Here is a 21,826-nt window from a genome sequence, read left to right as displayed (position 1 = left end):
GTATACTTATAGATGAAAAGTTACATCTCTTTAATAAGTAAAAGTTGGACTCTATATAAACCCATGAAATCATTGGTATTAAACATAGAAAATTAGAGTTAATTTTTACTCTTGAGAAATAGGGTTTCCCCACTTTGTTTCTCTCATGCTTTGTGTGTCAAATTCTGAGTAGTGTCTTGAGAGTACGAAATATATGAAGTTCGCCAGAGTCCGAAGATTGAAGTGCTTTGACTTCGGATTATAGATTGTTGAATCCTGGGAGATTGATGCCTACCGAACTACAAGCACAAGAGTAGGGTCGAAATTCTATCTTTAGGACATTGCATTTATGCAAGCCTCAATCTCAAAGTTTGTTAGTATTTCTAACTTTGTCCCTAGTTGTTTATATTAATCTCATATATAATAGATGTTGTGAATTTCTTTATGATTATTATCATTGGAATTATATTGTTATTTTTCAGATTTTCTAATATTGCTCCAACAATCTAAAGATAGAAATTATTATGCAATATTAGAAGTATGTATGAATGTGAGTGTTAGAAGATTTTAAGATCAACAACTTTGAACGTAACCCTAACCCTAAGTCGGAGAAACTATGGTTTTCTACGGAAAAAGGTATGTCTCAGTGGGGCTGCAGTTTATTTGCTTATTGATGTATACTCGGTATACATAATAGTATTGTTAAACATGATACAAATATAAATATATTCATGTATACGTAAGAGTAGTGTTTGCATGTTGCTTCAATAAAATAGTTTGCATGTTGCTTTAATAAAATAGTTTTACTTTGTGCATACACTTATTTTCTGGGAAAGAAAAGGACATGAACTGATATAGACGGCAACATAGAAGGAAAGCAGTGAAGAAAAAAAAAAGAAAAAAAAAAATCTTGGAAACAAAATTCCAAGCCAAACGGTTAATATGCACTTAGTTTCTTATGCATGTTTGTCCTCTCTCTCTGAAACAATGATATATTTGAATAATCGATTGCAATCTTTCCATGTTAATATATGAAAAGGTGGGACACCTGTTATGAAAGTCTTTATTTGGGAAGTTGTGTTCCTTGGAAGGCATGCAAACACGGCTTGTGAAATCAGCCGCGTAAGTGCGGTTCGGAAACCTACATCGATTTCTGGAAGTTTTTGGTTTTCCAGAAAAGTTTGTTCGTCGTAATTGCAAACCAAAAGATATTTCTAAGAAAAATGAAGGACATACGTGGAAATGTCAAAGTGTAAGTAACTCTTTACGAAGGGTTGTCGTCGTTGGCCGATTAATTGTGTTTCTTGGATAATAACTTTTCAGATCAAAGTTATGACATAAATTTGATGCGCGAGTGTTTGGGAACGATCTCTAAATTTCAGAATGGTACATTACCAATATGTATGTTTGCTAAAACCAGACATGGCTACCGTCTGAATGGACTTCTCCATTTGCGGTGGCAGCACATTGAAATTTTGGCCGAAGGAAAAACTTGGATTGATCATTGGCCATATGTGAAATCAAAGGCCAAAGATATGATTGGGAGGCCAAATCATGTCTATAAATCAGATTGATCTATACCTTGTTTACGAACCACATGTACATGGTTTTTATTACATTTGGGCAACATATTTGGTGAAAGAAATTAACCAACCAAGTCACTTGGGATAATTATATTTCAAGAGGATGATGGAGGAGAATTTAGTCTCCTGAATGTGACTTGTTCAACTATTAATAGTTAAATGTGACAACAAAAATGTGGGGGTCTTTTGTAAATTTGCAGAAAGACATTATGTTGCTTATTTAGTAAGCAATGGCAACCAATGAGTGTGTTTTATCAATGGTTACTCATGGCAAGAAAGCTTTTTTGATAACAAAAGAAGATACTGTATTTAAGTTAAATCTTTGAACTCATTTTAGATGAGTTATTATCATCTTGAAAAGACGATGACTGGATTAAAAGTGTGGGGATCTTTTTGAAAGAAATGACAAGACACTAAAAATGTGGGAGCATTTTGCAAAATGCATTAGACCCAATATGGCTTTATAATAAGCAAGCGTGGGCTTGGATATTTTCATGTTAGTCATGTATGAAACCAAAGCCAATTCCCTTGAGAAGAATTAGACATTGGAAGTTTGGGAATACCTTGCAATGATAAGAGTTTTGCTTTCTCTTGTTACTAGTCATAGCGAGGAAGAGTCAATTGAAATTTAAGATTAACATTCTTTGGCGGGAATTAACATTCTTTGACAGGGATTCTAGTCCCATGATAATTTAAAAACTTAGATGATAAAGTGTGAAAACCTTTAAAAGCTTTTCCTGTAACAGCTTAGTGAAGAGTGAATGCCTAAAAAGATAGATAAAGTCTATCTTAGTTGTTCATTACTTCTTAAAGTGGAAAATGTGATCGATTTAATGATAGCATTACAAGAAATTACAATTATGAAAGAATTGTAGGGGTTGGTTAAAAGTAATTTGCTAATTGAACGACATTTAAGATGTCATCTCTTGTAATGAGTAATTGTTTAAGGTATGGCAAGGTTAGAGATCTTCTTACAAATACCTTAAATGTGGGGGAGTTTACCCAAGTACTTAGTGTTAGCAAATTACTTAATGAAGTCCTAATATAATTTTGAGGACTTGACAATGTCAAACAACTACTCTCGTATGATATATAATTTCATAAGATGAATTGTGCATTCCATTAATGACAGTTAACCTAGTGGTGGATCCAATTATTAAAGGTTAGACTATAGAGTAAGTTGATCATCGAGGGGAATGAGGCTAAAGACAACATAACTAATGAATCAGCCGAGCGGAAACCTAACTTAGTTGATTGGAGATCCCATGGTCTAAGTTCAATAGGCAAACTGGTTGGGCATGATTCAAAGAAGTTAACACACTATATACCTCATTCCTATGATGGAAGAAGTGTGTTGTCTGCAGACATTTTAGGTTGTATATTTATACTTAATGACAGTGATATCTTATAAATCAGAGGAATAGAGCAGACTATTCTTAATCAGTGGTCACCTATGTGAGAGTAGAAGTGGGTCGCTTCTATGAGAATGAGATGGCTAAATTCTCTAAAGCTCTCATGAATCCGGGATTTGTTCAGGACCAAAATGAGTATGAATCGTAATATATTAGGATTAGTGATGTGTGTTGCTTATTGTATCGGTTTACTGCTGCGGTGAACAGTTCAAGATTTTATATTCACTGCGTCACTAAGTAAATCCGATAAGTATTCACTAGGGTAGGTTCAAGTCTAAAAGACACCTCTCCCGATGCATCCCTTGTTCTCCTGTACTCTCAAATTCTTCCTGATTTTTCATTCATGTGGGGGATTGTTGGAAATTATATATTATAATATGAAATATTGTAATATATAATTTTAATAATTGAATGAAAAATAGTGTTAACCAATTTCTTTGAAAGGTTATGTTGTTTAGGTGATACTTGATAAGTGATGTATACTTATAGATGAAAAGTTACATCTCTTTAATAAGTAGAAGTTGGATTCTATATAAACTCATGAAATCATTGGTATTAAACATAGAAAATTAGAGTTAATTTTTACTCTTGAGAAATAGGGTTTCCCCACTTTGTTTCTCTCATGCTTCGTGTGTCAAATTCCGAGTCGTGTTTTGAGAGTACGAAATATATGAAGTTCGCCAGAGTTCGAAGATTGAAGTGTTTTGACTTCGGATTATAGATTGTTGAATCTTTGGAGATGAACGCCTACCGAACTACAAGCATAAGAGTAGGGGCGAAATTTTATTTTTAAGACATTGCATTTATGCGAGCCTCAATCTCCAAGTTTGTTAGTATTTCTAACTTTGTCCCTAGTTGTTTATATTAATCTCATATATAATTGATGTTGTGAATTTCTTTATGATTATTATCATTGGAATTATATTGTTATTTTCCATATTTTCTAATATTGCTCCAACAAGTAAGTGATGTGAAAATTACTTGACACACAAATTAAACCCTATTAAGATAGTTGTAGTATATGAAAGTAGGGATCGTTCTAAACCGGGGATTAACTAGGGCTGCTAATCTACTTAAATTAAACTCTAAAACACTAAACTAGACTTAAAAACACAAGACACCAAATAGAAAAAGGGGTTTGGTTTTGACGAAATTGAAATGAAACTAAACAAATTGCAAAACAAGCAAACTAGATATGAAATGGGGTGAATTAAATGGTGAAATAGGCTAGTTAGAGGATCATTCTCCACACATAAACATATGCAACATAAATCGATTTCCAGTAATGTTTCTTTAAACCATGAATGACAATGCCCCAAATTAATCGTGAATGCACAAATTAACTCTCAGATTTCCCTAAATTCATTGAATTGAATGGACAACGCATCGCAACCAAATTATTCTAATCAAGTTCCCTATATGAACAACATGATAGAGATACATTCAAAGATCAATAAGTTCCATGGAAATCATAAGCATTGACAAGACAATTATAACTATGAACTGCATGATACTCTTGCCAAGAATCTACTTAACACGATTGTGACTAACAATCTCCACTACTTGTAATTATAAGTTCCTAGCAATTAGGTGAAAGTCCCTTATAATTTAGCATTAGATTCATGCATGCAAACTAAGTATGCATCCTTAATCAACACACAAGAATAAGTTATCAATCAAATAGATAAGTAAATCACATTCATGTTTTACGTAACAATAACTGAAAGGAATCAATTCATATTAACATATGTCCATGGCTTCAAATTCACCATGAACTAATAAGAACTTAGTTACACATGTTCATAACAATTGAAAAGCAAATTGAAATAAACATTGAAATTAAAACGAGTGAAGAAATAACTCTTAGAACTGCTAAGGATGCAGGTGGCTTGTGCACAAGGTCCTCCTTCATCAATGAAATGCACGACAAGGATCTCCTTCTTCTCCAAAGGGTGCGGCAAAGATGTATGTTGATGTAGAATGATGTAGAATGGTGTATAATGGTGTATAGGTTGCGGCACAATGTGTTTCTGAATGGTATGAGGGTGGTGACGAATTTTGGCTTGGTATGAGGGTGGTGACAAATTTTGGCTTTAAAACACACACATTTATATATATATATACACACAGGGAGCTTAAGGGGAGGGATCCCCATTTTTTTGAAAAAATGGGGAGCCTTCTCCTAACCGTTGGATGAAATGGGTGGTTGAGATTAAATGGGGATCCCCATCTTTCTTTTTCCTTTTCTTTTTTGGTTCCCGCCTTTTTCGTGCGACACAGGCGCACATCATCTCCCACGAACAGAGCACAATACCAGCCAAATCATAGGCCATCGGGAATAACCTTTGAGATTTCAGAGATTTCAGGTATGGGTCTCCTCCTCATTCACTATTTTAGAGGATTAATTTGGATTTGGATTGAACAAATGGGGTTTTTTCTGGTTCTCTCCTCTCCCACGAACAGAGAAGCAGTTGTGTTTCGGTGTGCGTTAGTCGATCATACTTAAAACTCACAAAATTCTAATCGAATACCCTTTAATTGAAAAGGAACTCTTCATTAACAACCAAGGAGCCAAGTTTATCCTTTTTAGTAATCATGTGGGTTTTTTTCTAGTTAAAGTAAATAGAAATTGTGAGAAGAATGGGCAAACATGGAGGCTGGAAGAGTTGACATCGCAGGTGGGCAGCCTGTGAGAGCAGCTAAGAAGACAAATTGAAATAAATTGAAAAGGAACTCTTCATTAACGATATACGCTGCTGTAATAATTGGGATTGTCTTGGAAACCCACTAAAGAAAACTGACCTTGAAGAGGTTTATCGCCTTGGAAAAGCATGTTACTCAAATAGACAGTTCACTGAAAATCGAGAGGCAGTGGACGAGATAGAAAATAGAAATTCGGGTTGGTTTTTGAGTTCTAATTCAACTTGGTTACAGATTTTTCTTGAATAATTTGAGTTTTGTTCTTCTTTTCAAGTTTTGTTGATGCTTTTTATTATTCTTTTTGGTGTGGATGTTTGATTGTGCTAATGTTCATGTTCAAGTTATGGAAGCTAATGAGATGACTATTGAAGTTACGGGAACTGATGAAATGCCTATTCAAGTTATGGAAGCTATGGAAGCTAATGAGATGACTATTGAAGTTATGGGAACTAATGAAATGCCTGTTCAAGTTATGGAAGCTAATGAAATGCAAGTTCCAATGGAAAATCAGTTAGAAATTGTAGCTGGTATTTGTTTTTTCTATCCTCAAGTAACAGATGAGTTCAAGCCTACCATAGGTCAACGTTTCGAAACATTAGACGAAGTGCTTGAATTTTACAACAATTATGCAAGGGAGGTTGGGTTTAGTGTCCGAATGCATTTAAGTAAGAAAAATAAGGATGGTGAGATCACGAGAAAGGAGTTTGTGTGCAACAAAGAGGGAAGTAATACAAAAGAATGGATTGGTGACGAACAAAAGCGTCGTGGATTAACCAAAGAGGGTTGTAAAGCAAGATTGATAGTTGTGAGATCTAAACTTGGTGGGTATGCAATCACCATATTTGACGAGGGTCATAATCATCCAATGACATCCCCACGAAGACGCCACTTGCTAAAGTCTCATCGCAAGGTTACTAAGTGTCATAAAATATTAGCTGATCAGCTAGACATGGCAAACATACCTCCACACAAACAATTTGACATTCTTGGATTGCAGGTAGGTGGAATTGAAAATGTTGGTTGTACACAAGAAGATTTAAATAACTATCAAGGAAAAGTGCGAAACAAGATGAAGGGGCATGATGGAAAAATGTTGCATGATCATTTTTTGCTAGAGCAAGAAAGAAATTCTGAATTCACATTCAAGATTCAAGCAGATGAAGAACACAAGATTACTCAATGTTTTTGGGCCGATGCAAGTTCTAGGCAAGCATACAAGCTTTATGGTGATGTGGTCATTTTTGACACTACATACAACACCAACCGGTATAGTATGATATTTGCCCCGTTCATGGGTATAAACAATCATGGTCAAACAATCGTTTTTGCTGGTGCCTTTCTAAGTGACGAGACGATAGATTCATTCGTTTGGTTATTTAGAGAATTTTTGAATGCCATGCCTGGTGATGCTCCAAAAATGATTATTACTGATCAAGATCCGGCAATGACAAAAGCCATTCCTTACTGTTTTCCAAACACGTTTCACAGATTCTGTACGTGGCATATTTTGGATAAGTTCTCGAGCAAGCTTCCTGCGATGAAATACAGAGATCATTATTTAGATTTCAAAGCATGTATTTGGGAGTCAGAGACTAGAGAAGAGTTTGAAGTGAAATGGATGGCCGTTGTTTCAAAAAGTGGATTATCTGGTAATGGCTGGTTGCAATCGATATATAGGATTCGATCTACTTGGGTTCCATCCTATGTGAATCATGTTTTTTCTGCAAATTGCTCAACTAGTCAAAGAGCTGAGAGTGGACATTCATTTCTAAAGAAATATGTTTCCAAGAACAACTCCTTCCTCGAGTTTATGGTTAAATATAATAGGGCATTGGTACGCCAACGCCATTCGGAGTTGAAGGCAGATCATATTGATTTGAACGAGAGGCCAAAACTCAAATGCCTTATTAAGATGGATGCGCAAATGGCCAATATTTATACATGTAGCTCTTACCTTGATTTTCAAGAGCAGTTGTGGGAAAGTTACAGCTATAATATTGAGCTTACAAGCGAAAATGATTCTTGCAGCATGTTTAAAGTTTTGCCCATTGATGACGAAAAGGGTAGAGTTCGTGAAATTTTGTATGAAAAATCCAGGGATTTTGCATCATGTAGCTGCAAACAATTTGATAGTTCAGGAATCCCATGCAGCCATCTTTTGGCATATTTGCATAGAATACGTCAATTTCAGTTATTGCCGGATGAATACATTTTGAAGAGATGGACTAAATCTGCAAAATCTTTAGGTACGGTTTCTAATGTGGAGATATCTGTCGACAAATCCGTACTTGAAAGGCGTGGAAAATTATTCTAACAATATTCGCATTTGATTGATAAAGTCATTCTAAATGATGAGGCAAGTAAACTCTTTTGTGAGGCAATGGATGCTGTGAATGAGAAGATTAAGCCATTGGTTGGTGGTACCAATGAAAATGTGGAACTTTCTGCAACCAAAGGAGATATGGAATGTCGTGCAAAAAGAAAATCGATAGTAGATGATGTTGGTTTTCTTGAACCTGATCCTGTTAAGACCAAAGGATCTGGAAAAAGACTTAAAAAGGGAAAAGAGAAAGGAAAATGCAAGAAAAGGGTTAATGGTAACCTTTGTCATGGGTGTGGGCAATATGGAGTTAATCATGACAAAAGAAATTGTCCGGAGCTCCACAATCGGTAAGAATACATACTCCACGTGTTTTTCTATGTATATCGTGCAATTAATATATCAATAGTTGAAATGCGTTTGTTGTCTTTGATGTATAATAGCATTATTATTGTTAATCAACATTTTTATGATTTCTATTTTGGTTAATTGCAGGATGAGCAACACTCATTGTCTATAGGAAGCTGATCTCATTCTTTTGTTCCTAATTTGCATGGTGTTAATGAGGTTCCTCTGTTTTGCATAAGTTTATTCTATGAATTTGGAGGAATTGGCCATGAACTTGCAGGATGAGGAGCACTCATTGTCCATAGGAAGCTGATCTCATTTTTTTGTTCCTAATTTGCATGGTGTTAATGAGGTTCCTCTGTTTTGCATAAGTTTATTCTATGAATTTGGAGGAATTGGCCATGAACTTGAAGGAATTCACGTATTTTGTATGACTTTATTTAGAAATTTATAGTTCAATGATAAAGAACAATAGCATACCAACTTTGGAGGCAACATGGAAGACATCAAATGGTTTTTTTTTTATTTCATGAATATCAATCCAATTCTTTTACAGTGCTTCTCATACACAGTAAAAAACAATAACAATTTACAAAATGCCGATAAATAACTTTTGAGTCAACATGGAAGACATCCGCAACTTCTTTTTCATATTGCTGCTTGTTGGTTGCTACTCATCAACTCAGCAACTCAAATAGGAAATTCATGATATGAGTGAGGCTTCCTTTTGTTAACCAAGATATGAAAACAGTGTAAAACTTGTTTGAATGACAATGAGATTGCAACTGGACCACTTGGGTGGCGTTTAACTAGTTATACTAGTTATGCGAAACACAAGGAGTCCGAGAGCTTTAGTATGACAAGAATTGTGGAGTTTTATACGTTGCAGCTGTTCTATTTTGATCCTTATCAAATATATACTAGTATATAGAGTCATGATAGGACTAAAACTTATTAAGAGATAGAGATTATCACTCTTTCTGATAATAGGCTGGACCGAGTGAATCTCTAGCTATATGGATGGATATATATAGTTGAAGTCCCTGCTTCCTCATGTACTCTCTCAATATTATCTAAAACCCTATTCACTTAGAAGAGAGACTTTCGTGTGCTGGAAGTAGAAGACTTCTTCTTCTATTGTTTCTTCAATGTCGATGCCCTCAGGTAAGTGTCTTGCAGACTATAAACTGGTATTTCTCTAGTTATGATGAATATGATATTAGTTGGTAATCCTAGGGTTGTGTTGGTTTGCTGTGTTGCAGTAGCTTATTTATTAATATACTGCTTACATGTGGTATCAAAGCCAACCCAACATGGCTAGGGTTCCTTATTCAATATATGGTTAACTCTTGATATGAATGATCTATATGTTTTGCTCTTGTGTCATTAAATGCTTCCGCTGCATACTGACAATTAAATCGTATGATCATGATGTATAATCAATTATTACCATATATTCCCCCAGTTGTGTTTGCTATTCTGTGCAGAGAACAACATTCAAGAATAGTTACAATACTGGGAACTCAATCAAGAAGACCTTTTGGATTCATATCTTATTTGTCAAAAGTCGAACTGATTTTGAGATTTGAATCATAAACAAGAATTTCAACAACTAATATGCTCAAAAGTGTTTAGTTTGTTGATTTTGGCTTGCTGTCTAAGTAATTGGACATGTGATTTATTTGTATCAAGTGAATAATAATCTGCTCAAAAGTGTTTATTTATTCAAGTTAAACAAATGAATCAATGTATAGTGAAATATTGAATTGACAAGATTGCTTTCTTCATCTGCTCAAAAGTGTTGGAGTTATGTAAATTGCCCTTGTGTTCAATATTTTGGCTATGCAAATCTAGTATAAATGGTTTCTGTCCAAAGATGATGCTGTGCTTATACGATTATGTGTTGAGAAGAGATTATATGTAATCTTTTCTTTTGTTTGCTGACACTTAATGACTAACAACTATAAAATTAATATTTGGTTTTTTGCAGCTCCTCATATGACATCTCTCAATTTCAACAATATTGAGACTCTGACCGGTTCTAACTACAAGAAGTGGAAGGAGGATGTTGAAATGGTTTTTGGCCTTATGGATCTCGATTTGGCATTAAGGGAGGAAAAACCTGCAGCAATTACTGCAGAGAGCACTGTAGATCATAAGGCAAAGTTTGAAAAATGGGAGAGAACAAACCGAATGTCCCTGATGATAATGAGGAAGGCTATGGCTCCATTAGTTAAAGGGGGTGTTCCGAAACAAGACAATGCAAAAGCTTTCTTGGCTGCAGTTGGGGAAAAATTTAAAGAATCTGACAAGGCTGAAACTGGGACTTTTCTCACTCAAATTACCTCTATGAAATTTGATGGTGAGGGAAGTGTCAGAGAACACATTCTCAAGATGGTTGATCTTGCTCAGAAATTAAAGGATCTCGAAGTACCCATGACTGACCAGTTCTTAGTTCACATGGCCTTGAACTCATTGCCTCCAAAATATGGGCAGCTCAAGGTTTCTTATAACACTTAGAAAGACAAATGGGGCATTGATGAACTGATCACTATGTGTGCGCAAGAAGAAGATCGGCTCAAGAGTGACAAATCAGTAGATGTGAATTTTGTGCAAGGAGAAAAACGCAAAAGGGACTTCACTCAAAGTTCAACCGTGGCTGCTGGTAAGAAGAAGAAGAAAGAAATTTCTTCTACTTTTAAAAATACTAACATCATCTCTAAAGGATCTCATAAATTAAAGCCTGTTAACTTTGAACCTGAGAAAGAAAAAGAGTGTTATTTTTGCAAAGAAACATGTCACTTAAGAAAGAACTGCAATGGCTTCAAGAATTGGCTTGTTAAGAAAGGTAATGAAATAAATATTTTTGTGTGTGTTGAGTCTAATTTAGTTTATGTTCCTCCTCAAAGTTGGTGGTTTGACACAGGCTGCTCTATTCACATAACTAATTCTTTGCAGGGCTTCTAAAAAACAAGGGTGATAAACAATGAAGTCTACAATGTTTATGTAGGGAATGGCAGCAAAGTTGCTGTCGAATCCATAGGAAGTGTCAAATTAGTTCTTTCCTCTAGCTTTATTTTAAATTTAAGTCCAGTACTCTATGTACCTTCCATGAGAAGGAATTTGATTTCTGCATCTAAGTTAGTTAAGTCCGGCTTTACATTTGTGGGTGACAGTCAAAGTGTAAAGTTTTTTCATTCCAATGACTTGAATAAATTGCTTGGTGAAGCGTTTCTTAAAGTTGATATGTGGCAAATGAGTTGTACTTATGAGATTGAATGTTTTAATGTTCAAAGTGTTGGTTCAAAATAAGTGCTCACTCATGAAAAAACCTCCATGCTTTGGCACAAAAGGTTGGGGCACATTTCTAAAGAAAGAATCATCACACTTACCAAACAAAACTTGTTGCCACAGCTTGATTTCACCAACTTTAAAGAGTGTGTTGATTGTTTTAAAGGAAAACTCACCAATACTAGGAAAATAGGGTCAAACCGTAGCCAATCTCTACTAGAAATTATACACACTGATATTTGCGGACCCTTTCCAATTAAAACCATATGTGGAAAATCATATTTTATAACTTTCATTGATGATTTTTCACGGTTTGCATATGTATTTCTGATTTCTGAAAAATCTGAAGCCTTGCATTGTTTTAAAATATTCCGTTTGGAAGTTGAAAAACAACTAGAAAAACACATTAAGATTGTGATATCCGATAGAGGTGGTGAGTATTTTGGCAGGTTCACTGAGGCTGGACAAAACAAAGGACCGTTTGCAGCTTATCTTGAACAAAATGGCATCGTGGCCCAGTATACCACTCCTGGGACTCCACACCAGAATGGAGTTGCTGAACGAAGGAATCGAACCCTGAAAGACATGATCAGATCCATGTTTGCACATTCAAAGCTTCCAATGTTTCTTTGGGGTGAAGCACTGAAAACTGCAAACTATATATTGAACCGTGTACCAAGCAAGTCCGTAGACATGGTTCCATTTGAAGCTTGGACTGGAAGGAAACCGAGCTTTCATCACTTTCGTGTATGGGGTTGTAATGCTGAGGCCAGATTCTATAATCCAACAGAGAAAAAACTCGATCTAAGGACCACCAGTTGCAAGTTCATTGGGTATTCTGAGAAGTCTAAAGGGTATAAGTTCTATTGCCCTAACAGTCACTCGAGGGTTATGGAAACTCATAATGCAAGATTTCTTGAAGATGAGGATGAAACTGACATCAGAATATCAGCAGCTACATTATCAGAATTCGATGAAATTACACTTGATAACGACGTTATTGATCCGCATGCACCTACTCTTTCCATTCCCGTGGACCTACAGCCACACCCTTTTCATGACAGTTCACATACGGTTCATGAAAATGATACAACAAATGAGGAGTATGCACCCCATGCAGACGTCCAGGAACATGAAGTACATGCACCAGTACAATTAACTGAAGAAAACCTTGTGAATGATCCAGCAACTGCAGTTTTCGAATCAACTATTCGAAAATCACAGCGAGTACGTAAGCCAGCATTGTTGCCTGATTTCGTATACCTAAATGAGGCAGAACATACTATAGGTGATGAAGATGATCCCTTGTCCTACAATCAAGCCATAACAAGTTCAAGATCCACACTATGGAAGCAAGCCATGCATGAAGAACTAGAGTCCATGGAGAAAAACCGTGTGTGGAGCTTAGTTTCAAAGCCAACTGGAACAACAAAAATTATTGGTTGTAAATGGGTGTTCAAGACAAAACGAGACTCACAAGGCAACATTGACAAACACAAAGCAAGGTTAGTGGCAAAGGGCTTTACACAAAGGGAAGGCATTGATTATAATGAGACATTTTCCCCAGTCTCAACAAAAGATTCCATGAGAATAATCCTCGCTCTCACATCACATTTTGATTTAGAACTTCATCAAATGGACGTCAAGACGGCATTTCTAAATGGAGAGCTTGAAGAAGATATTTACATGCAACAAGCACCTGGATTTGTTGAAAGGGGGAAGGAAACGATGGTTTGTAAACTGAATAAGTCTATATACGGCTTAAAACAAGCCTCGAGGCAATGGAATAGGAAATTTGATCAGGTAATGGCAGCTTCTGGTTTCCAAGAGAACAAATTGGATGAGTGTATTTATCTGAAAGTCCTTGGTGCGAAGGTCATATTCTTAGTATTGTATGTAGACGATATATTATTAGCTAGCTCCGATATGTCTCTACTACAGGCAACTAAGAGTATGCTCACACAAAACTTTGACATGAAGGACTTGGGGGAAGCTCGATTTGTTCTGGGAATAGAAATAGTAAGAGATCGTGCTATGAAGTCTCTTGGTCTTTCTCAAAGGCAGTATATCGATAGAATTGCTAAAAGATTCAATATGGACAAATGTTTGAATGGAGAATTGCCTATCGGCAAAGGAGACAAACTGAGCAGTGATCAATGTCCCAAAAATGAATTAGAAAAGGAGGGAATGAAAGACAAGCCCTATGCATCTCTTGTAGGGAGTCTAATGTATGCTCAGGTATGTACAAGACCGGATTTGGCTTTTGCACTGAGCGTGCTTGGTAGGTTTCAATCAAATCTTGGTGCATGTCATTGGGTTGCAGCGAAAAAGGTACTGAGGTATCTCAAAAGAACAAGAGATTTTATGTTAACTTACAGTCATGGGAACAAGCTGGAATTGGTGGGGTTTACGGATTCGGACTTGGCAGGGTGCGTAGACGACAGAAAGTCAACTAATGCATATATCTTTATGTTGGCTAATGGTGCAGTATCGTGGAAGAGTGCAAAACAGAAAGGTATTGCATCTTCAACTATGGAAGCTGAATTTGTAGGGTGCTATGCAGCAACTCAACAAGCTGTTTGGCTTATAAACATGATGAAAGGATTGGAAATTGTTGACAGTGTTGAAAAGCCTCTCAAGTTGTATTGTGACAACAAAGCTGCAGTTTTCTTTTCGAAGAATAACAAGAGGTCTTATGCCAGCATATTGATGGACATCAAATACTTAAAAGTACGAGATGAAGTGAAGAAAGGAACTGTCGAAATTGAGTACATCAACACAAGTTTAATGGTTGCTGATCCAATGACAAAGGCTTTACCAGTGGGAGTTTTCAAGAAACATGTTTTCACCATGGGAGTAAGAGAGGTTTTTGATTCAGTTAATGAGTGGGAGTAAGCACTCCTTAAACTGTGATGAGTTTGTCTCAATTATTTTGTTTATTGATTGACAGTTGTTAGTTGGCTTGCAAATTTGTTATCTTTAATAATTTGCTTAAATTGGCTGATCATGTTTCTGCAAACAACTTTGGTACTGGAATTATTTCAGTTTGTTATGGAGAACTGACATTCTGAATTGTCAGTTCTTGACATCATGACTCTTAAGAGTGACATAGTGTTTTTAAGTTAAATATGTATGTGATCACAGAGTGCAAAGTGCAAGCTGTACGTGCCTTGTTTTCTGTGGTCCTATATTTTTCTTAAAAATGACAAGTTACTAAGAAGGATCAGTTGCAAGCTTTTGTGAACTCTATGATCATCATGATTCTTGTAATACTAAGGCATATCATTGACATTCAAGTGGGAGAATGTAAAACTTGTTTGAATGACAATGAGATTGCAACTGGACCACTTGGGTGGCGTTTAACTAGTTATACTAGTTATGCGAAACACAAGGAGTCCGAGAGCTTTAGTATGACAAGAATTGTGGAGTTTTATACATTGCAGCTGTTCTATTTTGATCCTTATCAAATATATACTAGTATATAGAATCATGATAGGACTAAAACTTATTAAGAGATAGAGATTATCACTCTTTATGATAATAGGCTGGACCGAGTGAATCTCTAGCTATATGGATGGATATATATAGTTGAAGTCCCTGCTTCCTCATGTACTCTCTCAATATTATCTAAAACCCTATTCACTTAGAAGAGAGACTTTCGTGTGCTGGAAGTAGAAGACTTCTTCTTCTATTGTTTCTTCAATGTCGATGCCCTCAGGTAAGTGTCTTGCAGACTATAAACTGGTATTTCTCTAGTTATGATGAATATGATATTAGTTGGTAATCCTAGGGTTGTGTTGGTTTGCTGTGTTGCAGTAGCTTATTTATTAATATACTGCTTACAAATAGGTCAAGCTTGACCAAGGCTCTTGTGATCTTGACGTTTAGCTTCCTCTTTGAAATGAATAAATGCATTCAATTGATCTTCACTCTCCCATGCAGTGCCATAGATCCTCTGCAGCATTGGTTTCATTTCATCTCCTCTGCAGCATCGATTTCTTTTCATCTACTCTTCAGCAGGATTCTAGTTCGGCATACTATGAGGAACTATGGCATAAAGACAGTCTAATAGGACAAGATGCTAGTTCAAAACACAATCAAATCCCAGTACAAGCATGCATATGTATAAACATAAGTATAATTTGGTTAGCTTGACCAAAAGGTTCCTCCCACCTTCAAATTAGTCTCCTTTTCAATCTGCATATCAATAACTCATTTTTAAAGAGCACCAACAACATTGTTTGCCCTAAAACCCTAAACCTTAAACCCTCTCTTTTTTGTTCCTTTAAATTTCCATCTTAAGACTCGACACAAAGTGCTTTCTGGTGTTTTAAAGGTATCTGTCTGTGTGCAAGTCGAACCACATTGACCAAATATGCACAAGAAAAAACATTAGCTGCCCTGCACAAAATCATTCGGCAAACTGATTAAGATTTTCATACCAAAATACAGCGATTTGTACAAACGGACAAGGAAAATGAAATAACAAATGTCTAGAAATTGAAAGACTAATAAAGTAAGATTATGACCAAAGTCTCATCACAGTAAACATACAGAAAGCATACCTTGCAACTATAATAAAAATCTGAGGCAATCACGCACCAAGTTAAGGAAAAAGATGAAGTTTCAGTTGCTACAGTATAAGAACTTTTCACATTAGACTACTAATTCAAAGGATACAATTGAGAAAAAAATGAACCCCACATGTGACCAGCTATGTTGTTCCTTGGCAATATCAAAACCCATGTATATAAACCTAAAAATTAAGGTTTTCATTTCAAAACAAGCGTGGTGTGTCATGTGTAAATAACAGCTTAAATACTGGATATGTGATCAAGACAATGAAAAGCTCACTTACACAAATGTCTCCGCTAGTGATGATATCAAATGGAAAAAGGAAGAAACAAATCTTTGAGAGTTTTCTGATAAATTTGAATACGTATAATGCTTCATGACCTAAAACAAAACACCAGTTTGTCCATGGCACAGCTTTACCGTAAAATATATTAAAAAGAAAAAAATGTACAGTTCTTCCACTTACCATTCCTGTGAACAATATTGACACAATACCAAACAGACCAAGACCTTCTGCAAGCATGTAACTAAACAGATGATAGTTCTACGTCAATTTGCGTATAAGGAGAAGGCCTTAAAACTAATTTACATAAGATGAAAAAGGGCCAAAAAGATCACTCACGAGAAATATGGAAAGAGGACAAACAGACAGCACTCCAAGTTTTGAAGACTGAAAAGATAACAAGACAACCTCGTTATTTCCGTCGTAGTACCAACTAAACAAAGGCCATCAAAGAATGGAAGAAAAGAATCAGAACGCAATAGGTTTTTGCTTTTAGAATTTGAAAAATATAAACCCCAATTGTTCAACCCAAATTCCAAATTAATCACCTAAAATAGTGAATGAGGAGGAGACCCATACCTGAAATCTCTGAAATCTCAAAGGTTATTCGCGATGGCCTGTGATTTGGCTGGTATTGCGCTCTGTTCGTGGGAGATGATGTGCGCCTGTGTCGCACAGAAGAGGTGGAAACCAGAAAAGAAAAAGGAAAAAGAAAGATGGGGATCCTCATTTAATCTCAACCACCCATTTCATCCAACGGTTAGGAGAAGGCTCCCCATTTTTTCAAAAAAATGGGGATCCCTCCCCTTAAGCTCCCCATATATATATATATATATATATATATATATATATATATATATATATATATATATATATATATATATAGGCATGGCAAGGGCTAGGGTTAATCAGATTAGGGTGAGAACTTAGCAGATTTTAAGGATTAGGGCCTAAAGGTGCGTCACAAGGATTTAAATCCACTAAGGAAGAGGTTTAGCCCAATTAATTTCTGAAAAGGATTTGCATAACCCAAATCCACTAGGGACAAGGCTAGTTAAATCAGAATCCAAAGGGAATTGGGTGAGGAAAGGTGTGGCACAGATTTGGAGGGAATGGGAATTGCTTGCAAGGCAAGGCAAAAGCCTTCTAGAAGGGAATATGTGCCATTTTTGTAGGGAGATGGGATAAGGCTTTCTAGAATCTGAAATATGTATTTTAAATGCATAATTATCCCTTATAAATAGTTGGAATTAAGGCATAAACTGATTTGGATAAGATAGGATTGGATAATGCTAGATTAGGAAAGGATAAGATAAGATAAGGTTAGTTTGGATAAGATATGGTTGGATAAGGTTGTGGATAATGTTTTCTCTTTTGAGCTGATTCCTTATCTTCTGTCTTTAATTTAATTTCTTCATCTCCTTATCAGATTCCTAGCCTTTTGAACTCCAAAAATGTCCATCCACCTTGGCCCATACATGTGCTATCCATTTAGTGCCCAAAACTGCTCCAAAACTGCTCCAAAATGCACTTTCTTGCCAATTTTGTCATTTGGACCTACAAACACACGAAAATAGCTTAAATCACTATAATAAACACAAACTAACTACGAAAACACAAGAAAACAAGCTAACTAGGTCACATAAATATGCTCTTATCAGTAAGATTTTAATAATTTCAATTTTGAAAAACTTCTTTCTACAGATGTCACGGGTACAATCAACAGTACACGATAAGCAATCAAGACATTAGGACAGATGTCAGTTTCTTTTACAAAGTTTTCTATTTCCATGGATGTCCAAGGGTTATTAGATAGAAATGCTTCTTCAGGTAACATCATTTGCAAAACTTGTAATTCGAAACATAAGTCGGATCCATCTACATCCATGGTATTTCTCTGTTTCAAATGTGCTTCAAGATTCATATAATTTTCTTTTAGCTCTTGATCATCTAATGAAATTAACTTCGATGCATCAAACAAGAAGCCAAAAATAGATTCAAAAGCCTTAACTGTTCAAACTTGTGTTTCAGTTGAAAAAGAGCAATATCCACTATAACAAGAAAATAATCTGTTCAAAATGATTCTTCAGCAGACTGTTGTTCCCTCTCATTATCATCAACTTCATCATGATGTTTTTTTCTAGATCTATGACGTTTTGTTTGAAAAACATGGTCAATTTCCGAATCAAGTGCAATTTCTTTAGCATCACTCATGGCAAAAGTAAAACCAGTTTATCTGTAGTTTTCAAAAAATGTAACAAATGCTTCCAATGCCTTTATAGCAACATCAAGACACATATCTTCAGATTGTAATTTTGTGCTCACTGTGTTAATCTTTAACAAAATGTCATACCAAATAACCAAACTTAAACAAAGCATTTCTAACCTGGGCTACTTGAGATTTAATTGCTGTAACACTTTCAATGTGACTTTCACATCGAGTAGTTAACAATGACTTCAAAGTTAAACCATCAATATGTTCAAGTAAAATATTCCAACGCTTTGTAGAGTTGGAAAACACCGTATATATGCATTGACATGCTCCAAAAAAATATTTTGCTTTAAGACATGAACTTGCCATATCACAAACTATTAAATTAAGACAATGAGAATCACATGGCATGTAAAAGGCTTTGAGATTTATGTCTAGCAATCTTTTCTAGACACTTTGGTGTTTTCCTCTCATGTTAGATCCATTATCATAACCTTATCCCCTCACATTATCAATATCAAGATCAAGAGACTTTAAGACATCTTGCAACTCATTAAAAAGTCATTGTCCTGATGTATCTTCCACACTTAAAAACTCCATGAAATACTCCCTTATATTTATTGACCTACTTGACAAGTCAACACATCTCAAAATTAAAGTCATTTGTTCCACATAACTTGCATCAGGAGTACAATCAAGAATGATAGAAAACAAAATTTGGCTTCTTTTACCTTTTAATGATGTTTTGACTTTTGAAGCTAAATTAGCTATCAACTCATTTTGGATTTTGTGGCTCAAATAGTGATGATGGATCTCTTTATTATCAATGACTCGAAAATGCTTTTGCATTATTGGATCAAACTCTGCAATCATTTCAAGTAAACCTAAGAAGTTGACATTAGAGTCTTCATAAGGTCTTTCATTTGTTTCACGAAATGCTAAATTACGTATGGCAAGACATTTCACGACAACAATAAATCTAAGCATCACTTGTTTCGAATGATTTGTCTCATTCTTGATTCGCATTTGAAATTCTTTGTCAATCTACTTTTCAACCCAACCCGAGTTCTCGAATTAGTGAGATGCTTTTTACTTTTTTCATGTTGGTCAAGCTTCTCACCAAGATGTCCCCAATCACTAGTTCCATATTTTGCTAACTCACTTCTTGAGGCAATTATTTTAAACAATTTACAACAAAAACAAAAGACTTTATCCAACTCTTTTGAGTACACGAGCCATTTCCTATCATAAATTTCACCCGTTCGTAATTTTCGATCATAATAGTGTGAGGAAAATTTTCTAGAGTGTTTGTCCTTAGGATAAGTGAGATTAGTTTCTCGAATTGGTCCCTTTTCTACAAGTAAGTCTCTCATTTCTGCATTAAGACCATCCCAAACTCTTAGATCATAAATGTTTAAATGGAAAATAGGTTCAAGAGATTCAATATTTTCCTCTACACCAATATAATCATCATCAACATTTAAATCTACATCACCACCATTTTCATGGTCTTGATACTCATCACCAACATTGTCCTCTAAATCACCACCATTTTCATGGTCATGAGACTTGTCATTAACATCTTTCTCCACATAACCACCAATTTCATGATTATGAGACTCCCCAACAACATTTTGTGACTCTTCACCAACATCATTTTCTCTCAAATTTTCAACTGACTCATTCTTTATAGAAAAAATAAATTAAGCGATCCTCTTAAACTTTCAGCAATTTCGTTATCCTTTACCTTTTTTTTTCCTTTTCATATTACCAGAGAGTTGTTTCCTAAAAGACATGGTTTCGATAATTTGTTTGAAAAGATTACCTACACATGATATAACAAAAATTTCCTATCAAAATTATCATTCCAACACATATTATATATTATAAAAACACTAGCATGTATTATATATTATAAAAGCACTAACACATAGTCTAACATATAAAAATTGATAAAATTGAACCTAAAAATTGGGTTTGAAATGAAATCAAATAATTCAATTAATCAAGAATTCAATTCATCAACAACAACAATTCTATACGTCAATTATCATATAATTCTATGTCACTTGCAAAATTTTATATTAAATTATGAATTAATAATTCAATTTTTAAAAATTAGTTTACCTCAAAACTCAAAAGGTTTGGTGAATGCACTAAATGGTGAATGGCGCAACGTTGAGAATGACCTGTCGGGCTTGAAAGTTGCAGTATAGCAGCTTGCAATTGGGAATTGGGAAACAATGAGTTTTGGGAGTTAAAATGTTGCACTTGCTTCCAATGGAATTGGGAGAAAAGAACAAGGATGGCAGGGCAGCGGGCAAAGTGGGAAACAAAGTGGGGTGGGGAATCAGGACAAATGGTTGATGTGTTAGGAACTTAGGGTTAATTGGGGGACGAGCGGTCCCTCTTATGTTATTTTTTTATTTAATGCCCAAAACCTTGGCTGTTCTATCTTTTGTCAAACTTGGGCTCTTGCCCTCTAGCCCCTATTTTGGGCTCTGGACAATTTTTTTTTTTATACCTAATTATTTGAATTTTTTTTGTGCCCTTTTCAATTTTGGGCCCTGAACAACCGCCATGGTGGCACTGGGCCTGGGCCGAACCTGGAGCCAACAACCAATGGTCAGGGGGTTCAAAGTGTTGACAGTTACCTTAACACGGAGGATGCCACGAGCTTTGGAAGGCTCTTCAAACTCCAGAAATTCACCGATTTCATTTGTTGGGGGTTGACATTTGCTTCCGAGTTAAGATACAGAGGGACACCCCTGATCTGGACCCAAAACGGAACTAATTCCATCTTGATTTCCTCTAGTGCGAGTTCCGATGGCCACCTTTTAACAGAGAAATTTTGTTTCATTACTGCCCTTGGCACCTGGTTTAGAATCTTTACTGCTATACTCCCAAGCTTTGGATTTGGGTATTTGACTTTTCTTTTGTAGGAAAACTAATGAAAAGGGCTTGAAAACTTTGACTTTTAACGATAAGGACAAAATAAAGGGTAAAGTGAATAGTACCAGATTTGACTTTTAAGTGTAAATATGTGGTTTTTCGTTAAAGTGTACCGCTGGCTTTTCGTTAAAACTCCCTTCTTTTTTCGCACAGCACCATTCTGTAGCTCTT

At 35.6% G+C, this 21,826-nt stretch overlaps 3 protein-coding genes across 3 annotated transcripts; 2 read left to right on the top strand and 1 right to left on the bottom strand.

The window, feature by feature from the left end:
- The first annotated feature begins 6,017 nt into the window (after positions 1-6,017).
- Positions 6,018-7,988, top strand: LOC126584385 (protein FAR1-RELATED SEQUENCE 5-like). Its single transcript, XM_050248789.1, has one exon. It carries the CDS (start codon positions 6,018-6,020, stop codon positions 7,986-7,988), a length of 1,971 nt encoding a protein of 656 aa, XP_050104746.1.
- A 1,502-nt stretch (positions 7,989-9,490) lies between these two features.
- Positions 9,491-10,862, top strand: LOC126584384 (uncharacterized). Its single transcript, XM_050248788.1, has 2 exons — positions 9,491-9,506; positions 10,333-10,862. Exons 1-2 carry the CDS (start codon positions 9,491-9,493, stop codon positions 10,860-10,862), a joined length of 546 nt encoding a protein of 181 aa, XP_050104745.1.
- Positions 10,863-15,534: 4,672 nt separating this feature from the next.
- LOC126584383 (sodium/hydrogen exchanger 6-like) lies at positions 15,535-21,563 on the bottom strand. Its single transcript, XM_050248787.1, has 8 exons — positions 21,358-21,563; positions 17,071-17,156; positions 16,831-16,924; positions 16,675-16,735; positions 16,492-16,589; positions 16,314-16,389; positions 16,199-16,218; positions 15,535-16,034 (listed from the first exon to the last, which is right to left on the bottom strand). The coding sequence occupies exons 1-8, from the start codon at positions 21,561-21,563 to the stop codon at positions 15,932-15,934; spliced, it is 744 nt and encodes a 247-aa protein (XP_050104744.1). The 3' UTR covers positions 15,535-15,931.
- Positions 21,564-21,826: the final 263 nt, after the last annotated feature.

This window comes from Malus sylvestris, chromosome 10 (genome assembly GCF_916048215.2).
Source record: "Malus sylvestris chromosome 10, drMalSylv7.2, whole genome shotgun sequence".
Lineage (NCBI taxonomy): Eukaryota > Viridiplantae > Streptophyta > Magnoliopsida > Rosales > Rosaceae > Malus > Malus sylvestris.
The sequence above is the reverse complement of the archived record's forward strand: the minus strand, read 5'-3'. Positions and strand labels throughout refer to the sequence as shown.